Source organism: Molothrus ater, chromosome 4, assembly GCF_012460135.2.
Source record: "Molothrus ater isolate BHLD 08-10-18 breed brown headed cowbird chromosome 4, BPBGC_Mater_1.1, whole genome shotgun sequence".
Classification (NCBI taxonomy): domain Eukaryota; kingdom Metazoa; phylum Chordata; class Aves; order Passeriformes; family Icteridae; genus Molothrus; species Molothrus ater.
In genome coordinates, this window is record NC_050481.2 from 32816092 (window position 1) to 32834909 (window position 18818).

The 18818-nt window shown below is 33.7% G+C and overlaps 1 protein-coding gene across 3 annotated transcripts in view; it reads right to left on the reverse strand.

The window, feature by feature from the left end:
• The window catches only part of FSTL5 (follistatin like 5), a 275951-nt gene that overhangs the window by 105256 nt on the left and 151877 nt on the right, over positions 1–18818 (reverse strand). For all 3 annotated transcript variants that reach the window (XM_036382231.2, XM_036382232.2, XM_036382229.2), the window contains exon 6: positions 11091–11211. In XM_036382231.2, coding sequence (XP_036238124.1) covers positions 11091–11211 — 121 coding nt within the window. The remainder of the gene's footprint in view (positions 1–11090; positions 11212–18818) is intronic.

Sequence of the window (18818 nt, forward strand, 5' to 3'; positions counted from 1 at the left end):
TAAAAAACTTCCAATAAAACTTGAAAAAGAACAGAGAAACACAACAAGAATGACCGAAGATGTGGGAGGTTTTCCATACAAGCAACTATTAAATGACTGAGGAATTTCAGAATGGAAAAGAGATGACTACAAAGATATGTCAGGAGCGTAAAGAAAAAAAAAAACCACAACAAAACTGTTTCAGAAAAAAAACATGGAACAATTGTTCCCGGTTTCTTATCATACACAACTTAATAAACTAAATAGGAGGTGTGCATAATGAAGAAAAAATAAGAACACTCGTATCTAGGACACACTTCATTGTGTCTCTGAAACAGAATATTGTAGATGTTAATTCCACATTGGTCCAAAAAGTAAACAAACCTATGAGTGAGGCATCCATCAAGAGCTATTAAAGAGAGGCAGCCTCTGAGAAAAAAAATTCTCTAAAAAAGAGAAAATATTTTAGAAGAAACTTTAAATGCCTTTGCTTCTTTAGCAATCTTCCATAAGCACTCTTACAATGAAGATACTGCAGTAGATATACATTTTTTCTAACCCAGAAAAGTTACCATGTATATGTTGTTACTTAAAGTAGACATTAACTCAACAATTCATGAGCAGGAACACAACATTATTCTTTGTTTAGCATCAACTATTTCTTAAATAGACTAGTCAGGAAGTTTTAAAACACCAATAAAATTCCCTCCAAGAAATATATCTCTACCACATGTCTTAGTTAGGAACAATTATAATCATAATGCAAAACAAATTTTTAAAAAATTACCTTTTTTCCAAATATTTATTTGTGACAGAGTGGCAAACAGATTACTTGTTGGATCCTTACCAATCTTACACAATCAGGTTTCCAATTCTTATACTAAATAACTATATGAAGAAGGCTTATGTGGTTTTACTCTCCTTTAGGTTTTCACTATTTTGCATCTCTTTTTAAGACCTCTTTTGACACAATATTGCACTATGGAAACCTCTGCTTCATAGCCTTTGTAGGACACCTTCTTTTTTACTACAGTCAAAATTGCATTTCCATATAAATCACTCGCTAACCTACTTAAGATAAGATTTGACACTCTGTGAGCATGATGATCAGCTTGAGAATCTACTGACAATTTAATTCTGTATATAATATAGGCACAGGGATATTTTGTTAAACTGTTTCCTCATTTCCTTTGGTAGAAAATGTTCAGGTTTTCTTGTTGGGGAGAAGACTGGGCTTTTTTAAAAGCATCCAACAGCATCCATGATACATTTGGAAAATTGCAAAGATGTTTTTAGGCTGCAGATAGTATGAGAGAACAATTTAGATTAGAAAAGACATATAAAATCATAATTTCCAATTTTAATCCAGCACTGAGGAGTCCAGACTAAACCATGTCACTAGTTGTCACAGCTATACATCTCAGGTAATATTCATCACACTAAATAAGGGCTGCAGTCACCACAGGGAGTGGAGTCAGACAATTTCATCTATTTCATAGACAATTTTGTCAAATATATGCAACTCATACGTGCATAAATATTCCTACTGAATTCAGTTCACATGTAATTTTTAATGAAGACATAAACAATACTACATGCAATTATGGGATGTTTATTTCTGAAGATTTGGAAAGCCAGGAGTGATGAGAAGCAATTAGTCTCACAGTTTACAATATCACAGACCACTAAAATAGCTTTAACTGGAGCAGTTGATATTCTTTCAGCCCTACCCATACAGTTGTCAATATTTATACCAAGTTTTAGCAGCTTAAATTCACACCCCTTAACTCTAGACACATACAAATATTCTTAGGAGTGACAGTATATTAGAAGCTACTTACAAACACTTAGAGATCTGTGCTATACTAACCAGGCATCTGCTTGATGACAAGAGATTACAATTTATTGAAATAAAATTTAAAAAAAAATCAAACAAAATGAGAAAAGAGCTTCTCATGTATAGCTCCAAACAAACCAAGTAGTCCTATAACTACTGGATTGAATTGATCCTAACTTCCTGGGTCAAAATAACAATATTTAAATTCCTTCATTCAATATATAACTTCAGAAAACAAAGCTAAGTATTATTCAGAAAAAACAATTTATCATGATGGAATACTTTTATCCAAGCAATTTGTGCATGTACTAAAACCATCAGCATTTTCTACTATATGTACTGGCAACTTTTACAAAGTAGACCAATTAAATTAAGAGATGTGTTAAAGAACAATTTTGTGCCTTAAAAAACCAAACCTTACTAAATTTTTTGAAGTGAATGCATTTTCAAATGCTTTTGGGATTCCAAGATCAATCAATTTTTATTTAAAATGTAATAACTTGATAACTTTAATATTGAAAATTATTTTATCCAAATTTTCTTTGACATATTCAATAAAGTATTTTCTTCACTGTATACCTCAGTTAGCCAAAAAGACATATGTACAAGGATAGTCACAAACTGCAAAAGCATACAACATAAAAAACCCTCACACTATGGGATCACTATATTAAAGAGAAAAAAATATATCAAACTCAAAATCTATGGAGAAATGATTCAATAAAATATTTAATTGTCGTATTATTTGAGAAATTAAGTTAGGAATTAAACTTCCTGAAATAAGAAAACTTTACTGGAACCTAATCCACCATGAAAAATGAAGGGAACTAGAAGGGTTTCTTCTCCAAAATATTTCTTTGCAATGCAGATATTTTTGAGGCAATTTCTCCTTACTGTATGTAATAGATATTTGAGGGCATTCAATGAAAAAAACTTCACAGAGAAATGTAATGCACATTTCTTTAAAGTCTAGTGATGAAAGCTCACAAGTTTTGCAAAATTGGAATTATTATTTTTCTATTAACTCTATTTGCAGAATTTTCAGAGTACTTTCATAAAATCAGGAACAAAACTATGCCTGCAGATTTTCTTTTCTAGTGGAAATGGCAGATATTCTTAAGAAATCCAGATGTCTAAGGAATGACTTAAAACCTTCCACATTCTTCTAATGATTTTTGAAAATTTTTATTTACCCAAATGTGAGAACAAGCAAAGAAAGCAGAGTAGATATTCTAAAAACCCAAACCAGACCTCTCTAAAAAAACCCGAAATCACCACCAACAAAACCAAAACAAAAACCTAAAAAAACCACCCCAAACAATAAATCATCAAACCAAAAGAAAAAAAAACCCAAACCCAAAAAAGTTCTAAATCAAATTACTAAGCAACACTGTTCTAAAATGAACATTAGTGCTTGATATTTAAAAAGCACTAGTAGGCAAAAATAGCAAAACAATGAATAGATTAATCAAATGGCTTTCTTACTAAATAATACTTTATGAGCTATTAATATTCATGATAGTTCCAGATGAGTAATTCTGCCTTGAAGTAGAGACACTTAATGTTCTTGCTTGTGGATTAGTTGGTGATTGTCTCCTTTAATGCCCAGTCATTACTTCTTATGTTCTGACAGCATCTTTCTTCTCTCCACCCCACCCCCGTTAAGAAGAGCGAGCTTCCTTAAAATAGTCAATAAAAGAAACTAATTATAAATTATTATTTTAAATTTTCCTTGAAATTTCTTTAGAACATCTACATAAAGGCTTTTGTGGATGTTGGAACATCAGTCATAGCCTAAATCCACAGGTAAACTGCTCTGCAGATATGAAAATATTCCTATAATTCACAACATAACAAAAATATTAGCAACAATACTGTAACTCACCACAGATAACTGATTCCTGGGCAATAAGCAACAGACCAATTACTGAGGTATTTTGCTAACCATAGCCAAATATGTGTAATTGTTTGGTGTTTACTCTTGCCCCACCATTCTGTGTCATTCTCCAGAATAGGCTCACTGAAAGACGTGCAAGACATCAGTCTCTGGTACGTCGAGCCAGTGACAAATGCCATGCAAGTCAATCTCCACCAATCCCCTTGTCTGGAACAAAGCTGCTATAACTAAGGTGTTCTGTTCCAGTCATCCTCTGCAATCCTGTATTTCATACTGCTATCTCTAGTAACTTACATCACCAAAGCAGGTTCCAGGTAAATGCACTGATAGGATTAGAGATCAGCAGAGCTCAAGGTTCATAAACAACATCTCTTAGTTTCCCCACTATGATGCCCAAAGAGCCTGTGAAATATTTTTTCACAGGCTCTTTGGTCATCATACTGGGGAAGAAAAAAATAGTTTTATTTACTCATGCAAACCTATGGTGGCCATAAATATGTTACTTGATTCCCCCAAAACATGAATTAAAATCAGTTGGCATCAAAATGAGTTGACTTAGTGGCAGGTGAGAAATTTCAGGCACACTACTTCAATCCATGAAACAATATTTAAAACCTTAGATATTTTCTTGTTTCTAATTATCAGTTTAAAATTCAGCCCAATAATAAAAGAGGATGCATTTTCTTCCAGCTGAGAAGAAAATACATATAGCACAGGTAAGAATTTGAGAGCTAGATCAGATTGAGCAAAAAAAAAACTACCATGAAGTCCAATAGCTCCTGCTCAGTATGATGTTTACTGGTGTTTTCAGAGGCTAGTGGTGAAATATTACACCCCCTGGAACAATATAATACACTCAAGTTGTTGCTGAAAAGGAATTAATGAGAGCAGGAGACAGAATAATACATCTTCCCCCCTCAGAAAATGTTTCCTCTATTATTTGTTAACATGTTTTACTATTGAAGACTCATCATAGCCATAAAGCTCTAACTCAGATTACACACTAAATACAATATTTGAGACCTCATATTGAAATAACTTGAAATATAAATTACATAAGTTTTTTTTTTAATTAGCCTTTGTGGACTTTAAGATAACAAGGAATCCAGTGGGAAGTCTCATTTTCTTCATTGAGTAATTCAGTCTAGGCCTTTTTAAAATTTAGATTTTGTTGTAGGGTTGTTTGGTTTTGAATTCTATTTTGCTTCAGAATTGATGATTCACATTTCAAAAAAAAAATTTCTGAACATGCACCTGTCATTATTGCATTTGACAATTTATAGTAGAAGTAGAGCTATTATAATGAAAGCAGTGATGTTTTAGAATATTTTTTCAGAGAATAAAATAACTAGGCATATGTGTTCATAATGATCACTCTATTTATAGGAACTTCTGGCTGCCTCCTTTCCACATGATTCAAGACACAACAAAACATTGACTTTGACAGGCATATTAGTCACTGGCATCAAAGTTTCTCCTAAAAGGTGAGCCCAAAACAACTTCTGTAATTTTGGACCAGATCAAAAATTTCCATAATATCTGTTATTACTAGAGGTACATAAATCACTTCATACTAATACTTCAGCCACAAGGAGTGCTTGAAGTCCAAATTTGGTATCTGTGACCTGAATGCTATTTCAAAACCGAGGGTACTTTTAAATATACAGTATTAGTATGTACAGCAGCAACATGTGAGATCCCCAATAAATGCTGCACAACAGATTAGATATTGTTAACAGTGTTGAGTGATGCCTGAAAGCACAAATAATTCCAGCAAAGTACAAAGCATGGTTAATAGAAGAATGACAATTAGGTCATATTTTGTTCTGCCCAGATAATTCTCACACTTTATTGAATGTCATGGAGTAGTTTTTACAGCCAAGTCCTCAGTGCCCAAAGCCCTTCTGTGGGCCCTTTTTTTGAGCATTAGACAACATCAAGAATAGTAACAATAGGAATAGTTACAATAGGAAAGAATTCTGAGAGACATTGCTTTCTTTTTCCCTTCATTTTATGCAGGATGTCAATTGATACATGCAGCTGTTAGTTCAATTACGTAAAATAAATTTGGAGTTTATATTAATTGTATTCAATCAGTTTAATTCATGAGTGTCTAAGTTAGTGTAATTCTTTCTACTGAAACTACAAAGAGAAGTGCCTACATATACATCTGCTGAGTGATCAAACAGAATAATTTATTACTATTTATTTCCTTGTGCTATGCCTTGAAATTTTACAGCCCACCATGAAGGCCGCTTGAAGTATCTGCTTTGAAATTTTATTTATATGGGAGGAAAACAAGTAAGATTATTTATTTTAGAAAAGAACACTAGAAGACAAACAAAAGGAGACAACACTAGAAGACAAACCAAAGGAGACAACATTTACAGTGAACACAAAATTATCATGATACCACAGGAGACATTAACCAAAGAAAGAAAACCTTTGAAAAATAAAGGAAGCACACTGGTTGAGATTTACATTACAGAGCATATAAACTGTATTCCACACCCCTTTTAGCTTTTGTTCAGTTCCTTCATCCTAGGATTTTGCCTGCCCTTTCAGAAAAAGTTAAATATATCCTTCCCTGTCTAAAAAAACTGTTTGCTGATAAAAAAATCCTTTAGCTTGGGACTGGGTGAGGAAGGAATGCAGAAAAGCAAAACAAAACACTAAGATGTAACTGGATCACTTTTAGGATATAATTTTACATGATGTGGCCAAAGCAGTGGAGGACTGAATCAGCTGATTCCTTCAGTCCCAAGCTCCAAAAATCCAGCTAGAGCTAAACTTTCTGCTTTATCTACCTGTGTTAGAGGAAGTAATTTTTCAGGTTCCTCTCTGTACACACTATTGATTTAATTAAACTGTTATGGAATATAGCAGACAAATAATTAGGAGATAGATGCTACAGCATTACAATTTACCCCTCCAAATATGAAAACAAGCTATAGCTAGAAAATAGCCTGTAAAACTACAGAAGCCAGTCAGCATCTTCATCTGTCTGCAACATTCTGTGAAGCTTGGCAGAAACGTTCAAGGCTGAGATATAGTCCTTGTTTGTTACTGCCTCAGCATCTGACCTTCTGAAAGGGGAAAGGGATTTTTTTATTCCCTTGTGCATAGTTATTTACATTTGGCTGTCCAGTCTAATGTGTATCCATTTTGTCAGATGAAATGAGACTGTCAAAAGTAAATCACAGAATACAGGCAAGCACGTATATGTATGTATGTATAGATATAGAATTATGTGCATATTAATATTGTCAAAACAGCTTCATTTTTGCCCTTAAGGTTGTTCTTTTTCTACTGCTGGAGTTAAAAATAGAATTGCTGGTATTTGTGAGGAAAATTTCTAATTAAGTATGCCAATGAAAAAAGTCCTACCTGCAAATGCTAATGAAAGAAGACTGATAATTAATTCCAGAGATAGACATTCCTATTTAAATAAAATGCAATTGCCTAATTCTTTAAAAAGAAACTACTTTAATGGAGCAGTTTGTTCAATACCACAATGGATATGATTTTTAATCCTATCTGTGTTCAAAATCTTACTTAAGTGTGTTTAAATACTATTTGAAATCACAGCTGGAAAAGTGCACACTAGTAATGTGCTTGATTATCACTATCCCCTTTTTAGGCCAAGGTTGAGGACACAAATTTCCCTTATCTCTTTTCTCACACCTTCTCCAGCTTTTGATAAAGTTCTTCTATGCTCAATAGAAAATGCTGATGGACAATTACATTTAGAAAATGAGACCTCTTAAATGTTGATGAAATTCAAATAAACTTAAAGCATATTTTGTTAACTACTGTACAATTTATATTTTAGCAGTGCTACATACAAACTGGATTGAAAAGAACCCTTGTGGTATTGCCATGCATAGAATCTGTGCTGCTGTGACTCCTAATGCCCTGCCCAACCTCTACCACCTTGCCTTAGCATTTCTGTGTTCATACAACTCAGATTTCTGTTACACAAATAAAACAAACCAACAACTCCTTCGAATTCTGTGTGGAAGCTTTGAATAGGATCAATTCCTCCATCATCACAAAGCTGAATTTTCTTCACTGCCATTTTGAGTGAATAGAAGTCAGTAACATATATTCTAGCAGTTGCACAAACTTTAACAAGAACTTGACATCTCTCAAATCCACCCCTTCACTACAATTAGGGATAGAGGTAATTCCACTGGGAATAGCAGGTATTAAACTGAGATTAAGTTCCATATGTACATTATAATGGTAAAGGAATGGAAAAAAAAACCATGAAAAACACACTGTCAAGTTCAATTGATGGGATCCTGCAAGAGGTCAAAAATTCTAGAAGAATTTTTTTTTTTTAATTAATGGGTAAGTCTTTTAAATGTCTCCAAATAACAAGTAACACTATCATATTTTAGAAGATAATCCCCTGGAAATACCATTACGCAGTTTGAATCTTTCAGTCATTAGATAGTTATGAAAACAATTTGTGAAAAAACTTGCATGTTTTGCCTTCTATTTGCTCAAGATGTTTGAAAGTGTCCGAGCTGGTGAAAAATTATCTTTTCCATATTGTAAAATGGGATAATTTTAAAGATACAACATATAATCATAATGTAGCATAATAAGAAAAAGAATAAATCATAACAGTACAATAAAATAGAATGTTAACTCAAAAGTATTAAGTACTTAAAGAAAATCCTGGGGGAAAAAAGCTTTATTTGTATTTGGAAGAAATATTTGCAACCTTTCTATGTGACTTTATTGAAGAAAATTAAAATGTATAATTATTTTGTAGGTGGAAGCTAAATTGAAGAGATATTTTTTGGAATAGTGTGTGAAAGATGTGTTGTGATGCCTCTTGTGTATATTTTCATACATGGATCTGGTTCCATGTCTATATTAATTCTCTTTATCCTGGTAAGTCCAGGCGTGGCATTACTAGTAACATCTCACCAGCTTTGCCATAGGCAAACAACACAAGCCTCTGGAGAGGGGCTGTCACATTTGCTTTACCTTGGGTTGGCATGGCTTGTGTGGAGAGCTTGGTTTCAGCTTTGTGTCATCTTGCTTAGCCATAAGAGCTCCAGTCAAGTGACCAGGTGCCACACTCAATTTGTTTTGGTTTTGCTTAGCTTTTATTTATTTTTTCATATATATATATATAATGCTATACTTTTATAGCATTATACAATTTTTGTTAATGCTGGTGAGATAGGTCAAACTAACTGAATTCAAACTCTCAAGATAAAATGAAATCTAACTATGGTTAATCCTCAAATTTATTTCAAGAGTATTTATTTCATCCTCATTACAGAGCCTAATACTTTGTCACATTTCTTTGACTTTCTGGGCACACACCATACAATGAAGTAGCAGCTGGTTTTAGGTTTTATTTTTCAATATGCAGTGAATACATCAAGTTTTGTTAATGACATAGAAGAATGAATCTTACTCTAGAAATCATCTTCTAAGACAGCCTTTTAATTTTAAATAGGGTCTTCTCCACTACTCTACTGCAACAAAGAAACCTAACTGATTCCTAATCTTTTATAATCTAATGTTTTCATTAACATTCATATTAAGGCAATGTTTAACATACCATATGGAAATTATTTTCATTATTCAAAAGTCCATTAAAAATACATAACAAAAAGCTATTCTTATGTCTGGAGTTTTAGAACTATACAAAATAGTCCCTCAGAGACACATCAAAGTCTTATTTTGAAGAACAATGCTATGCTTCCATTAATACATTGTTTGCAAAAATCATGCTAATGCTTTAAACATGTCTTTAACCTTCTTGGGTTGCTGTATATGATAAAAGCTTCTATATCAACTTCTACATCTATGCACTTCATCATGATCTAGAAGTACAACATCTAGCCGCATAATCTCAGCTAATGTGTGTTTTTCTACAGATGCTATATAATTCTGTAAATTTTTGTAAGCCAAACTTGTATCACAACTTTAAAAAAGAAATTAAGGTATTTCCTAGTGTCTTGCTGCTGCAGATTAATTAATTAACCTCACCATCACCATGTCCTAAGAGCCCCCATTTTCTTCCTCCACCTTATTTCTTGGCTGTGCTCACACTTCTTTTGCATGAGTTATGGTCCGACCCTTCACTTAATCAATTCAGGTCACACAACAGGATTGAGGTGGGACATAGAGGGTGAATATTTTTCTGCTGACTTAGTAAGTGACTCAGAGGAGAGACTGTGACTGTTAGGGCACTTCAAGAAAGCCAGTCAGATAACCTCAGGAAGTAGGACCAAGTTATTTTTAGGAGCAGCGAGTAATTTGTTCAGCTAAGCTGCATCACAAAATCACACTTTCTGAAAGACTTTCAGAGAAATAAAAATCTAATTCAATGGTAAAAAACTAAGATACTTTCAGGCAGTCTGTCTTGATTATTCCTTTCATGTTTACTCTTTTTGCTTTCCATGCATCTTTTATTTTTTTTTTCTAATATCAACTCACTACTTTATAGTTTAAAACAAAGCAGTTTTATATCCCTTATATCATTTGACATCACCTGAAGTGGCTGAGTGCTCATCTGCCCAAAGATAAACTACAAGAAGCAACAGTCTGTAATTACTCAAAATAAAGATACATTAATGGACTAGTCAATGTATGACAAGTAATTATAAAAAGAATTTAGGACAAACTTGATCTTCTGTGCTGCCATGTTACTGAGTTTAGAGCAAAAGCTTTTAAACCAAAGTCAGATTTTAAGATTGAACCTTGAATTTGAGGTAGACAAGAGTGAAAAATCATCAGTTCTTATCTGGATATAACAAAATATGTGGATATTACTGTATAAAAGCTCCTAACATCTTTCTTCTGTCTGCTAACCCAGTGATTCAGTCAAGTTGTTTGTTTGTACTACACACGTTTGTCCTGAGACCCCTTTGGCATCCAGAGAACAAATACCTTGCAAAACTACACCACAAATCTTTATCTCCTTCTGAGTCCTGTGAGGCCACAAGGCACCTAAGAGAAATTTTATATTTGTTGCTGGGTTTGTCAAAAATGCTATTATCAGCACTCATAAACAAAGGGCGCAGGGATGTATTCCAGTTCCATTGATTATGTCTTGACCACACTACTTGCCACTTGCACTCAACACAGACTTATCAATGCATGTTGGCATCAAGAAAGATTATCCATGAATTCTCCATTGCCAAATTCCTTCATAAATCAGGAAGCTACTGGGTGTCATTGATTTCTGCTAAAAAGGTTTCCTGTTGTTTCATGACTATTAAATTCTGCTAATTTAAGTATACAGCATCCAAACGTTTCATACTTCAAAAACCAAAAACCACCATTCAGGAGAACAGAAAGAAAGAGAAAGTAAGACTCGAGGAAGAGGCTAGTCTTGGTACTTACGAAATGCTCTGTAGAACTCCTCTAGATCTAGGTGCTTGTCACTGTTATAATCATCATATTTCAGCAAATCGAACACGGAGCAGTCAGACGGCTCCTTGCCAAGCTCATCCCGTTTTATTACCTGACAAGAAAATTATAACCATGAAATTACATTTGAGCTCTTTGAGTTCTCTGGTATAATTAATTGTTTCTAATAATCATTTAATAGATCATTTTAAGGCTGCTGTGGGGCAATGAACTGCAGCTGTGTAAAGTCAGGGATTTTCAGTTACTTTGTAATTATTTATTACACTTTTTAAAGTTAATACCTTTAGGACAGACTCTCTGAAATGACACAAAAGTTTTTTAGAATATACACAGCATATAATGGAGACAGACTGTAGCACTATAAAGATACTGGGAATTTTAAAGCTGATTTTACTTTATATATACAGGAATGGTGATTAGGAAACATTCAAATATACCTACAATATTAATTTTCCAAGTATAAATGGCATAATGTGTTTTTCCTCTAATTTCTAACCTACAGAAACCAAACACAGACACTTCCAAAAATAGCTAATATAAACTCTTACTACCCTACTAATTGTGTCTAGTTCTTACAGGCTTTTGGCAAGCCTATTACCTTACCAAAACCTGTTATATAAGTAGCTGACCTGAAAAGGCTCCTGTTTCTCAGTGGGGACACATACAATTTGTAAATAAATCCAAATTAATAGTTGTTAGACTTTTAACTCTGATGAACTTATCCCAAAGAAACATTCTTTAATATATGCACTATTTTGTTTTAGGTCTGTGTATGTCATAAACATCTACTTAGATTGCAGCTTAAGAATTTTTAAGATGCTGAGAGGGATTTAGAATTGTCATATTATATGGGGCATGTACTAGGAGTGCTACCTCAAAACTGAAAAAGCCAAAACTAATGCAACTTTTCACTTCAATATTGCACATTTTACAGTTTTATATTAGGCACTGAAAAAAATGTAACTGCAGTTAATTTCTAGGTAAAATAATTACTCTTCCAACCCTTTATCAATCTCCTATGATAATTGCAAAACCACTATTATATTTATATCAACAGAGCATATCTTCTGAAAAACAAGGAATACAGGGGCTTTTGTGTTTCAGTTGTTCTGCAAAGGAATTTGTCAAGTTACTATTCAGGTAAACACAAAATACCTAAAAGAATAATAGGGAATAACAGGAGTATTAGAGGAAAAGACACAAACATTTTATGCTACCAGAAGTCATCTCCTACATAATAATATAAAAGCATTATAAAGGATAATCACCTTTTCAGTACATTAGAGAGTATGAAAACCATTTACAAAGATAAGAAAAACCACTACAAAACCAGCTTTTGCTATTATCAATTAAAAATACATACTGTGCTACCTGAATATTAGTGCTAACTACTTCCCATCCTTTAAAAGCCTTTTTATTGAGTTCACATTAAAGTGAATTAAGAAAACATGAAATTGTGTAGATCTTGCAGCTGGTACATAAAGGACAAAAGTGTAGTCTGGGAAAAATTAGTAAATCTAAACCCATTACAGTTATACAACACAAACTAAATATGTAATGGTGTGTATTGGAAACTTTAGCAATCACTGAAATTTCAAGGCCATGAATATTCAGTATGAAAAGCATTGTTCCTCTCATTGTTTCATTGTTTTAAGCGCTTGCTTTCACTATCTTCAACTGTACAAATAAAGATGAAACTTTACACCTAAGGTTGAGGAAAACATTTTTTAAATCCCCAAAACACCTGGCTTTATAGTACCACATTTTAAATTTAAAATTCATGTTCTCAGCTTCTATTCTTCAAACTAAAATCCGTTATCTGTTCAAATTGACCAAGTGTAAATGAAAAGCAACATATTTTTTTAAGAATAATTTAAAAATATTGGATGGAATGATTCTACTATTTCAAATAATGATACTACAGACAGGTACATGTTATCATCCTGGCAATTACTCAATTTTTGTCTACAATAAACCTACCATTTTGATTACAGATAAAATATTCAATGTTTGTTTTTGTACAGACATTTTTATGCTGGTGATATACTTTGGAATTCCTTGGAAAATATGCTCACTGTTAATAAACCCTCCAACCTATGAGTCTGTGAGGATAGATTTCAGAAGATACATAAGGGATTTAATATGATAATTAATCTTAATTATCTGTGTCTGTGATTTCCTGCTATAAGAGCTGTTCCAACCTGAATTCTCTTGTGCAGGATTGAGCCATCTCCCAATTTTCCAATGAGATCGGTGGATCAGATCAACTCTGTGATCAGAAGAAAAATTAACCTTTCACAGAAGGTTAATTTTGGGTTGTTGCTTGGCTTTTCCTTTTGAAGGGGAGGGAGACTAATATTCTATCATGAGATATGGCTCAGAACCAGGTACAACTCAGGGTGTGGGGGTTTGGATCTGTTCTGTAGCAACTTGAACTGCAGATCAACTGAGATATGAAGTTACAAGCCATATGACACTCCAGCAAAGCCAATATGCCTGCCTGACAAATTAAGGTTGCACACTTCCTTACAGAAGTTTTTCGCAAGACATTACTTAAAAGTGTAGGACAAATAGAATAAAATTCCATGTATATGATACACCACCATGTAATCACACTTGTGTTTCACAGATGATCCAACAACACGCCTTAAATTTTAAATTCTATTGATCTATTAATTTCTGTCCATGGAGAAGAGCAAAATACAAGGAAACTGTTTCTTAAGTCAATTCTTTAAACCCAGGCTGTCTACTCCTTGGTTAAACTAAACAATGATTTCTTAGTGAGGCAGAAGAAAAACGGGCAAAATTTTTAGCAAGTCACAACCTAGAAATAAAGTATAAAGGCTAAAGCCTGATTAAGATTGTTTGCACAATTTTATCATTGTGCCATACAGGTCAAACATGGACTATTTTATTTCCAACTTTTAAGATGAAAACTCTTATCAGAGAAGATTCACAAATACTTATGCCCACAATTTTTTGTTTGAATTTGCATTAAGTCAATGAAGCATTTACTTGCAATATTATAAACTGGTAAAAGGCAGAATATACAGCAAAACTGTTGATGGTTCATGATGAAACCCTATAAATACTGAAAAATTAGAAATTTACCTAGATTTTCAAACTAAAGATGTCTTTTCCAAAAAATGAAATTTATCCATCAGAATTTAATACTCTTTGAAATATGGAGGAAGGATTTGCATTTTCTGGAAAAGATTAAATGTCTAAAAGATATAGTGCATAGTTATCCATTTCCTATGAAACACCATACGGTCACCTCAGTTCAGAGCCCCTCAGAAATTTAGTCAATACAACTCCCAATTTTAGAAGATTGGGAAAGTTAATCTGGTTAAAAATTACAAACTGCACATCAGAATGGATTGATTCATTCCTTTAAATCTGATTTCTGACAGTCAAAATGAAAAATATGTGGACCTTATGAAACTAGACAACAAATAACACAACACATTCTTCATTAGCCCACCTTACCTGAAGTGTTATTGGTCAGCGGTTTTTTGCTTGCCTGTGATTAATGGTCTTTGTGTACCTCCCTCCCCAAGGAAAATGCTACATAAGTACAAATACAAACATAACCTTCCTTTAAATCAAATAGGGTTCCTCGGTTAACCTGCATTCATCTTCCCTAAAAACAAGTACCTCATCACAAGAGTGCCACTCAGTGCTTGATAAAACACTAAGCACATCAAACACCAGACATTGTGAAAACTGTGCTCCAAATTAATTCTGACTGCATAAGGGGGGTTCAATTACTTGTTCCACCCTCTTCCACAGCAGTATAACTTCTTATAAATTAAAATAATTGATTAATAATGAAACCAAATTGGTAATAAAGGTTGGTAAATTGTTCCTTGCTTTAGCTTCTGTTAATCTAGTTAAATCAATATTCTTATAACTTACCCCCAAGTTCTGTAGGGCAGCTACATAACCCTCTATTTATAGTAGTGTGATACCTTTGATATATGTAAAGATATAGGACTTGTGCATCACAGAATGACACAGAGAACCCCGAGCAGGTACCAGAACTGCTAAACCCACAGCTAGTGACCTACAAAGGCAAGTGCTCAATTTCATTTCAAGGTATTACCTCAATATTATCCCAAACCGACCAAGTTACATAGCTCAGATATGAGATGCCTTTTTGCAAACTACTACAATGAGAGACACATTTTCCTGCCTTTCCAATTCTTCATTTAGCAGAGGGAAAACCTAATCTGACTAGGAAGATGTAAATGCGTCCTCAGGTGTCTGCAAATATAATGCCATAAATGCCTAGCTCACAGTGTAAGACCAGAATAGGTATTAGGGCCACATAGATAGGCTGGACAAAATTCTACATCTCAGAATTAAACCTGCAACCACCACCACTATGAGCCTGTGGCTCTGGACTTAACCAAGACAAAACAATAAGTGCAAACAAAATCCTGCACCATTGTGCCAGTCCTTTTCAAGATTCTTTTCAAGAAATAAAGCTTGCTCCTGCTTCCTTCACAGCCTGCAAGAATATAATGGGAAATACTGCTACTTGATAAAATCAAAGGCATCTAAGAAAGATCAAGATGTTGGGAGTTTGTATGGCATTCACAGTGTTTGTAAGCTTTATCTCAGTACTCAACCCTAAGACAGTCTTAATGTCTCCCAGTTTGAAAGTTTCTTAGAGGGTTCTTATTTTTATTTTGAACCTAAAACTGAATATAGCGCATGTTTATTTTTTTCCTAGATTAGTGACGTTAAAAATAGATAATGTAAGCTAAATGACATGTCCCTAATTAATGTCAGAAAGTAAACAGAACTATAACTCAATATACAAAATTTTCTTCTGCCTATGTAACATGTAGTTAAAACCAGAGTTGATTAACAACACAAAGAGATGATAGACTCATTATCCCTTCTCTCGAGTTCCAAGCCATCCAAATAACTCTTAATAACAGCACAGATTAGATGCAAAATCAGAAGTCATGAAGGTAAAAATTAAAATGCCAGGGTCCAACCAAGTATTTTGATGAGTTTAAGAAACAAAGTCAGACAGAGAGATGCAATTTATATAAGTTGTACCTATGCAAACAAGTCCCATGAAGTATTGGCTGGCATAAAGTGCAAAATCATTAACATTAATACAGAAATAAAACTAAAATAACTTTGTTTTTGCAGAAGTAATGATGAGTTTTTATAGAAATGTAATGTATTTTCATTTGTCCTACTTTAAGCTAGTAAGTAAAAGAAAAATATTCAGGTATTTGAAGTTACAGATAGCAATTCATAAATAAGGATGCTAATTTCTTCTTTTGAATCTAAAACCTGATAATTGAAAGGAGGGAAAGGAAGGGGAAAATTTATTATTATTATTACATATTCAACTTGCTTTCAGGCTATGTCATTTCCCTTTTCTGTAAAATTTTGCTTTCTTAGTTCACTAGTGTAGGACATAAATAAAAAAAAAAACACTACGTCGAATCAAGTATAGATTATTTCAGTTCATACACTTCTTCCTTCAAAGAGAACCTTGAATTTCATTGTTAAGCAATGAAACATTTTTAGAGCCTATGCATCTTTCACTGATGGCAACTAGAGAAGGCTTACTGCTTATAAAATGGCAGTTCCACCATAGTAGAATAATTGCATTCATAACTGGAAAAACACATTTTATTCCCATGCCTACTAATAATACTTCTGCTTTTTTCTCTTTTATACAACAAAACCAATATACAGTAATCAAGCAGTCTACAGTGATAGAAACACTGGTATTCAATTTACAAATTTTTATTAAATTCTGGCTTGGTTTTCCATAAGATAAAATAAATAAACAAATGAGTCTATTAACAACTGAAAATTCATAGCTAACCAAAAGATTCAATTATCTTCCATTATTTTGGATTAATTTAAAATGTGCCAAAGTGCTTTAAAAACAAACCAAACCTTTCAAGGAACCACCTCACCTTACTGGAAACCTTGCAGACACGTTGCTCAGAGATGATGAAGATGATGAGAATCTTGCCTGTTTCACAGGTCTCAGTTTGGAAAGATAGATACTCTCTCTGTTTAGTACTTACTTCTCAAAACAGAGTGGTTCAAAAGTTTGAATTCATAAGTTCTTTTAAAATCAAGCCATATCTCACTTGCCAACACAAGATTTGGAAACTAAAACATTAAATGAGTCAGATGCAGCGATTAAAGCAGTCAAGGCAAAGAAGAATTTATACTGGAAAAAAAAGTCCATTGAGCCTGCACGGAGCTATGTAACCCCACTGCTTTCCTATTACATTTACCCAGTGTATTGGAGTTAAAATTCTTTTTTAGCTGCAATTCTGTATTGGACTACAAAGCCATGAAAAATATTATACCCAGATGCTAGAATTGTTGAAACAGTAGAAAAAAAATAGTCTGCAAATTTTTAATGTATTGCTATAATTCTCGAAGTATTTTAAAAAAATCTCAAAACAAAACCCCAAAACCACAAAAAACCACAAACAAAAAAACAACTCAAAAAACCTCAAACCTTTCTTAGTATCTGAACTATATTTTTTTAAAGAAGAATACTACTTTTGCTTTTTGAGGGAGAAAAATTCTTGTTTCTCTTGCATCAAGATGCAAATTCAATAACCTGATGACTTTTTTTCCAAAATACATCAATAAAATTGGAATGCTGCTGTCACCACAATCTCCAACTGATTAATTTCAATTTTACGTTAGGTAAGATGACTATATGGACACCTACGAAAAAATAAATGCAGTCCAAGGGTCTGATTGCACAGCAAGATTGACAAGATGCAAAATTTAAGATGCACTATTAAGCTGAAATTCAATATTCACGTGAATATAAATTAACTTCAGGAGTCCTTGTTTTCTACAGCAAGTATGTTTCCTTTCATATCCCCTTAATATGATTACATTTAAAATGCAGACAGGAGCTATTATTTATGACAACTCTGCAGATTCCGAAATTTTGACTGTGAGCACAACTGAGAAAAATTCTCCTAATCCTGAGAACATTTTCAGGAGTATGGTAACGTCTCCCTGTGGATGGTTGACCCTGACTGGAAAATGAAAGTTTCATGGGCCAAGATAAAGTGAGGGAGCAATCACTCACCAGTTACTGTCATGGGCAAAACAGACTCAGCCTGGGGACAAATTAACTGAATTCAACACCAATCAGACAAGTGTAAGATAAATGAGAAATAAAACTAAATATAAAACTCCTTTCCTCCAAGGGGCTTAACTTCACTGAATACATTCTCTATATTCTCCCTCCCCAGCAGAGCGGGGGGACAGAGAATGGGGGCTGCAGCCAGTTCATCACACGTTCTCTTTTCTACTCTTTCCTCCTTAGAGGGAGATCTCCTCTCAGTCTTCTCCTCCTACAGGAGACAGGAACTGCTCCAACATGAGTCCTTCCCATGGGATGCAGTTCCTCCTGAACTGATCCAGGACTGGTCCCTTCCAAATGGCAGAGTCCTTCAGGAGCTGACTATTCCAGCATGGGTCTCTCATGGGGTGCATTGAGGCTCTTGTATCTACCTTTCCAAACCATACAATAACCATGCAAACAGCACTAACAATGAATTTACTTTGCATTCATCTGTAGGTTGAATAATTTGATATTTCTGCAATGAGTTTTAGCAAAAGCAAAACCCACATATTTGGGGTTTGAGGATGACTTGTTTCCATACTTGTGAAAAAGAACTA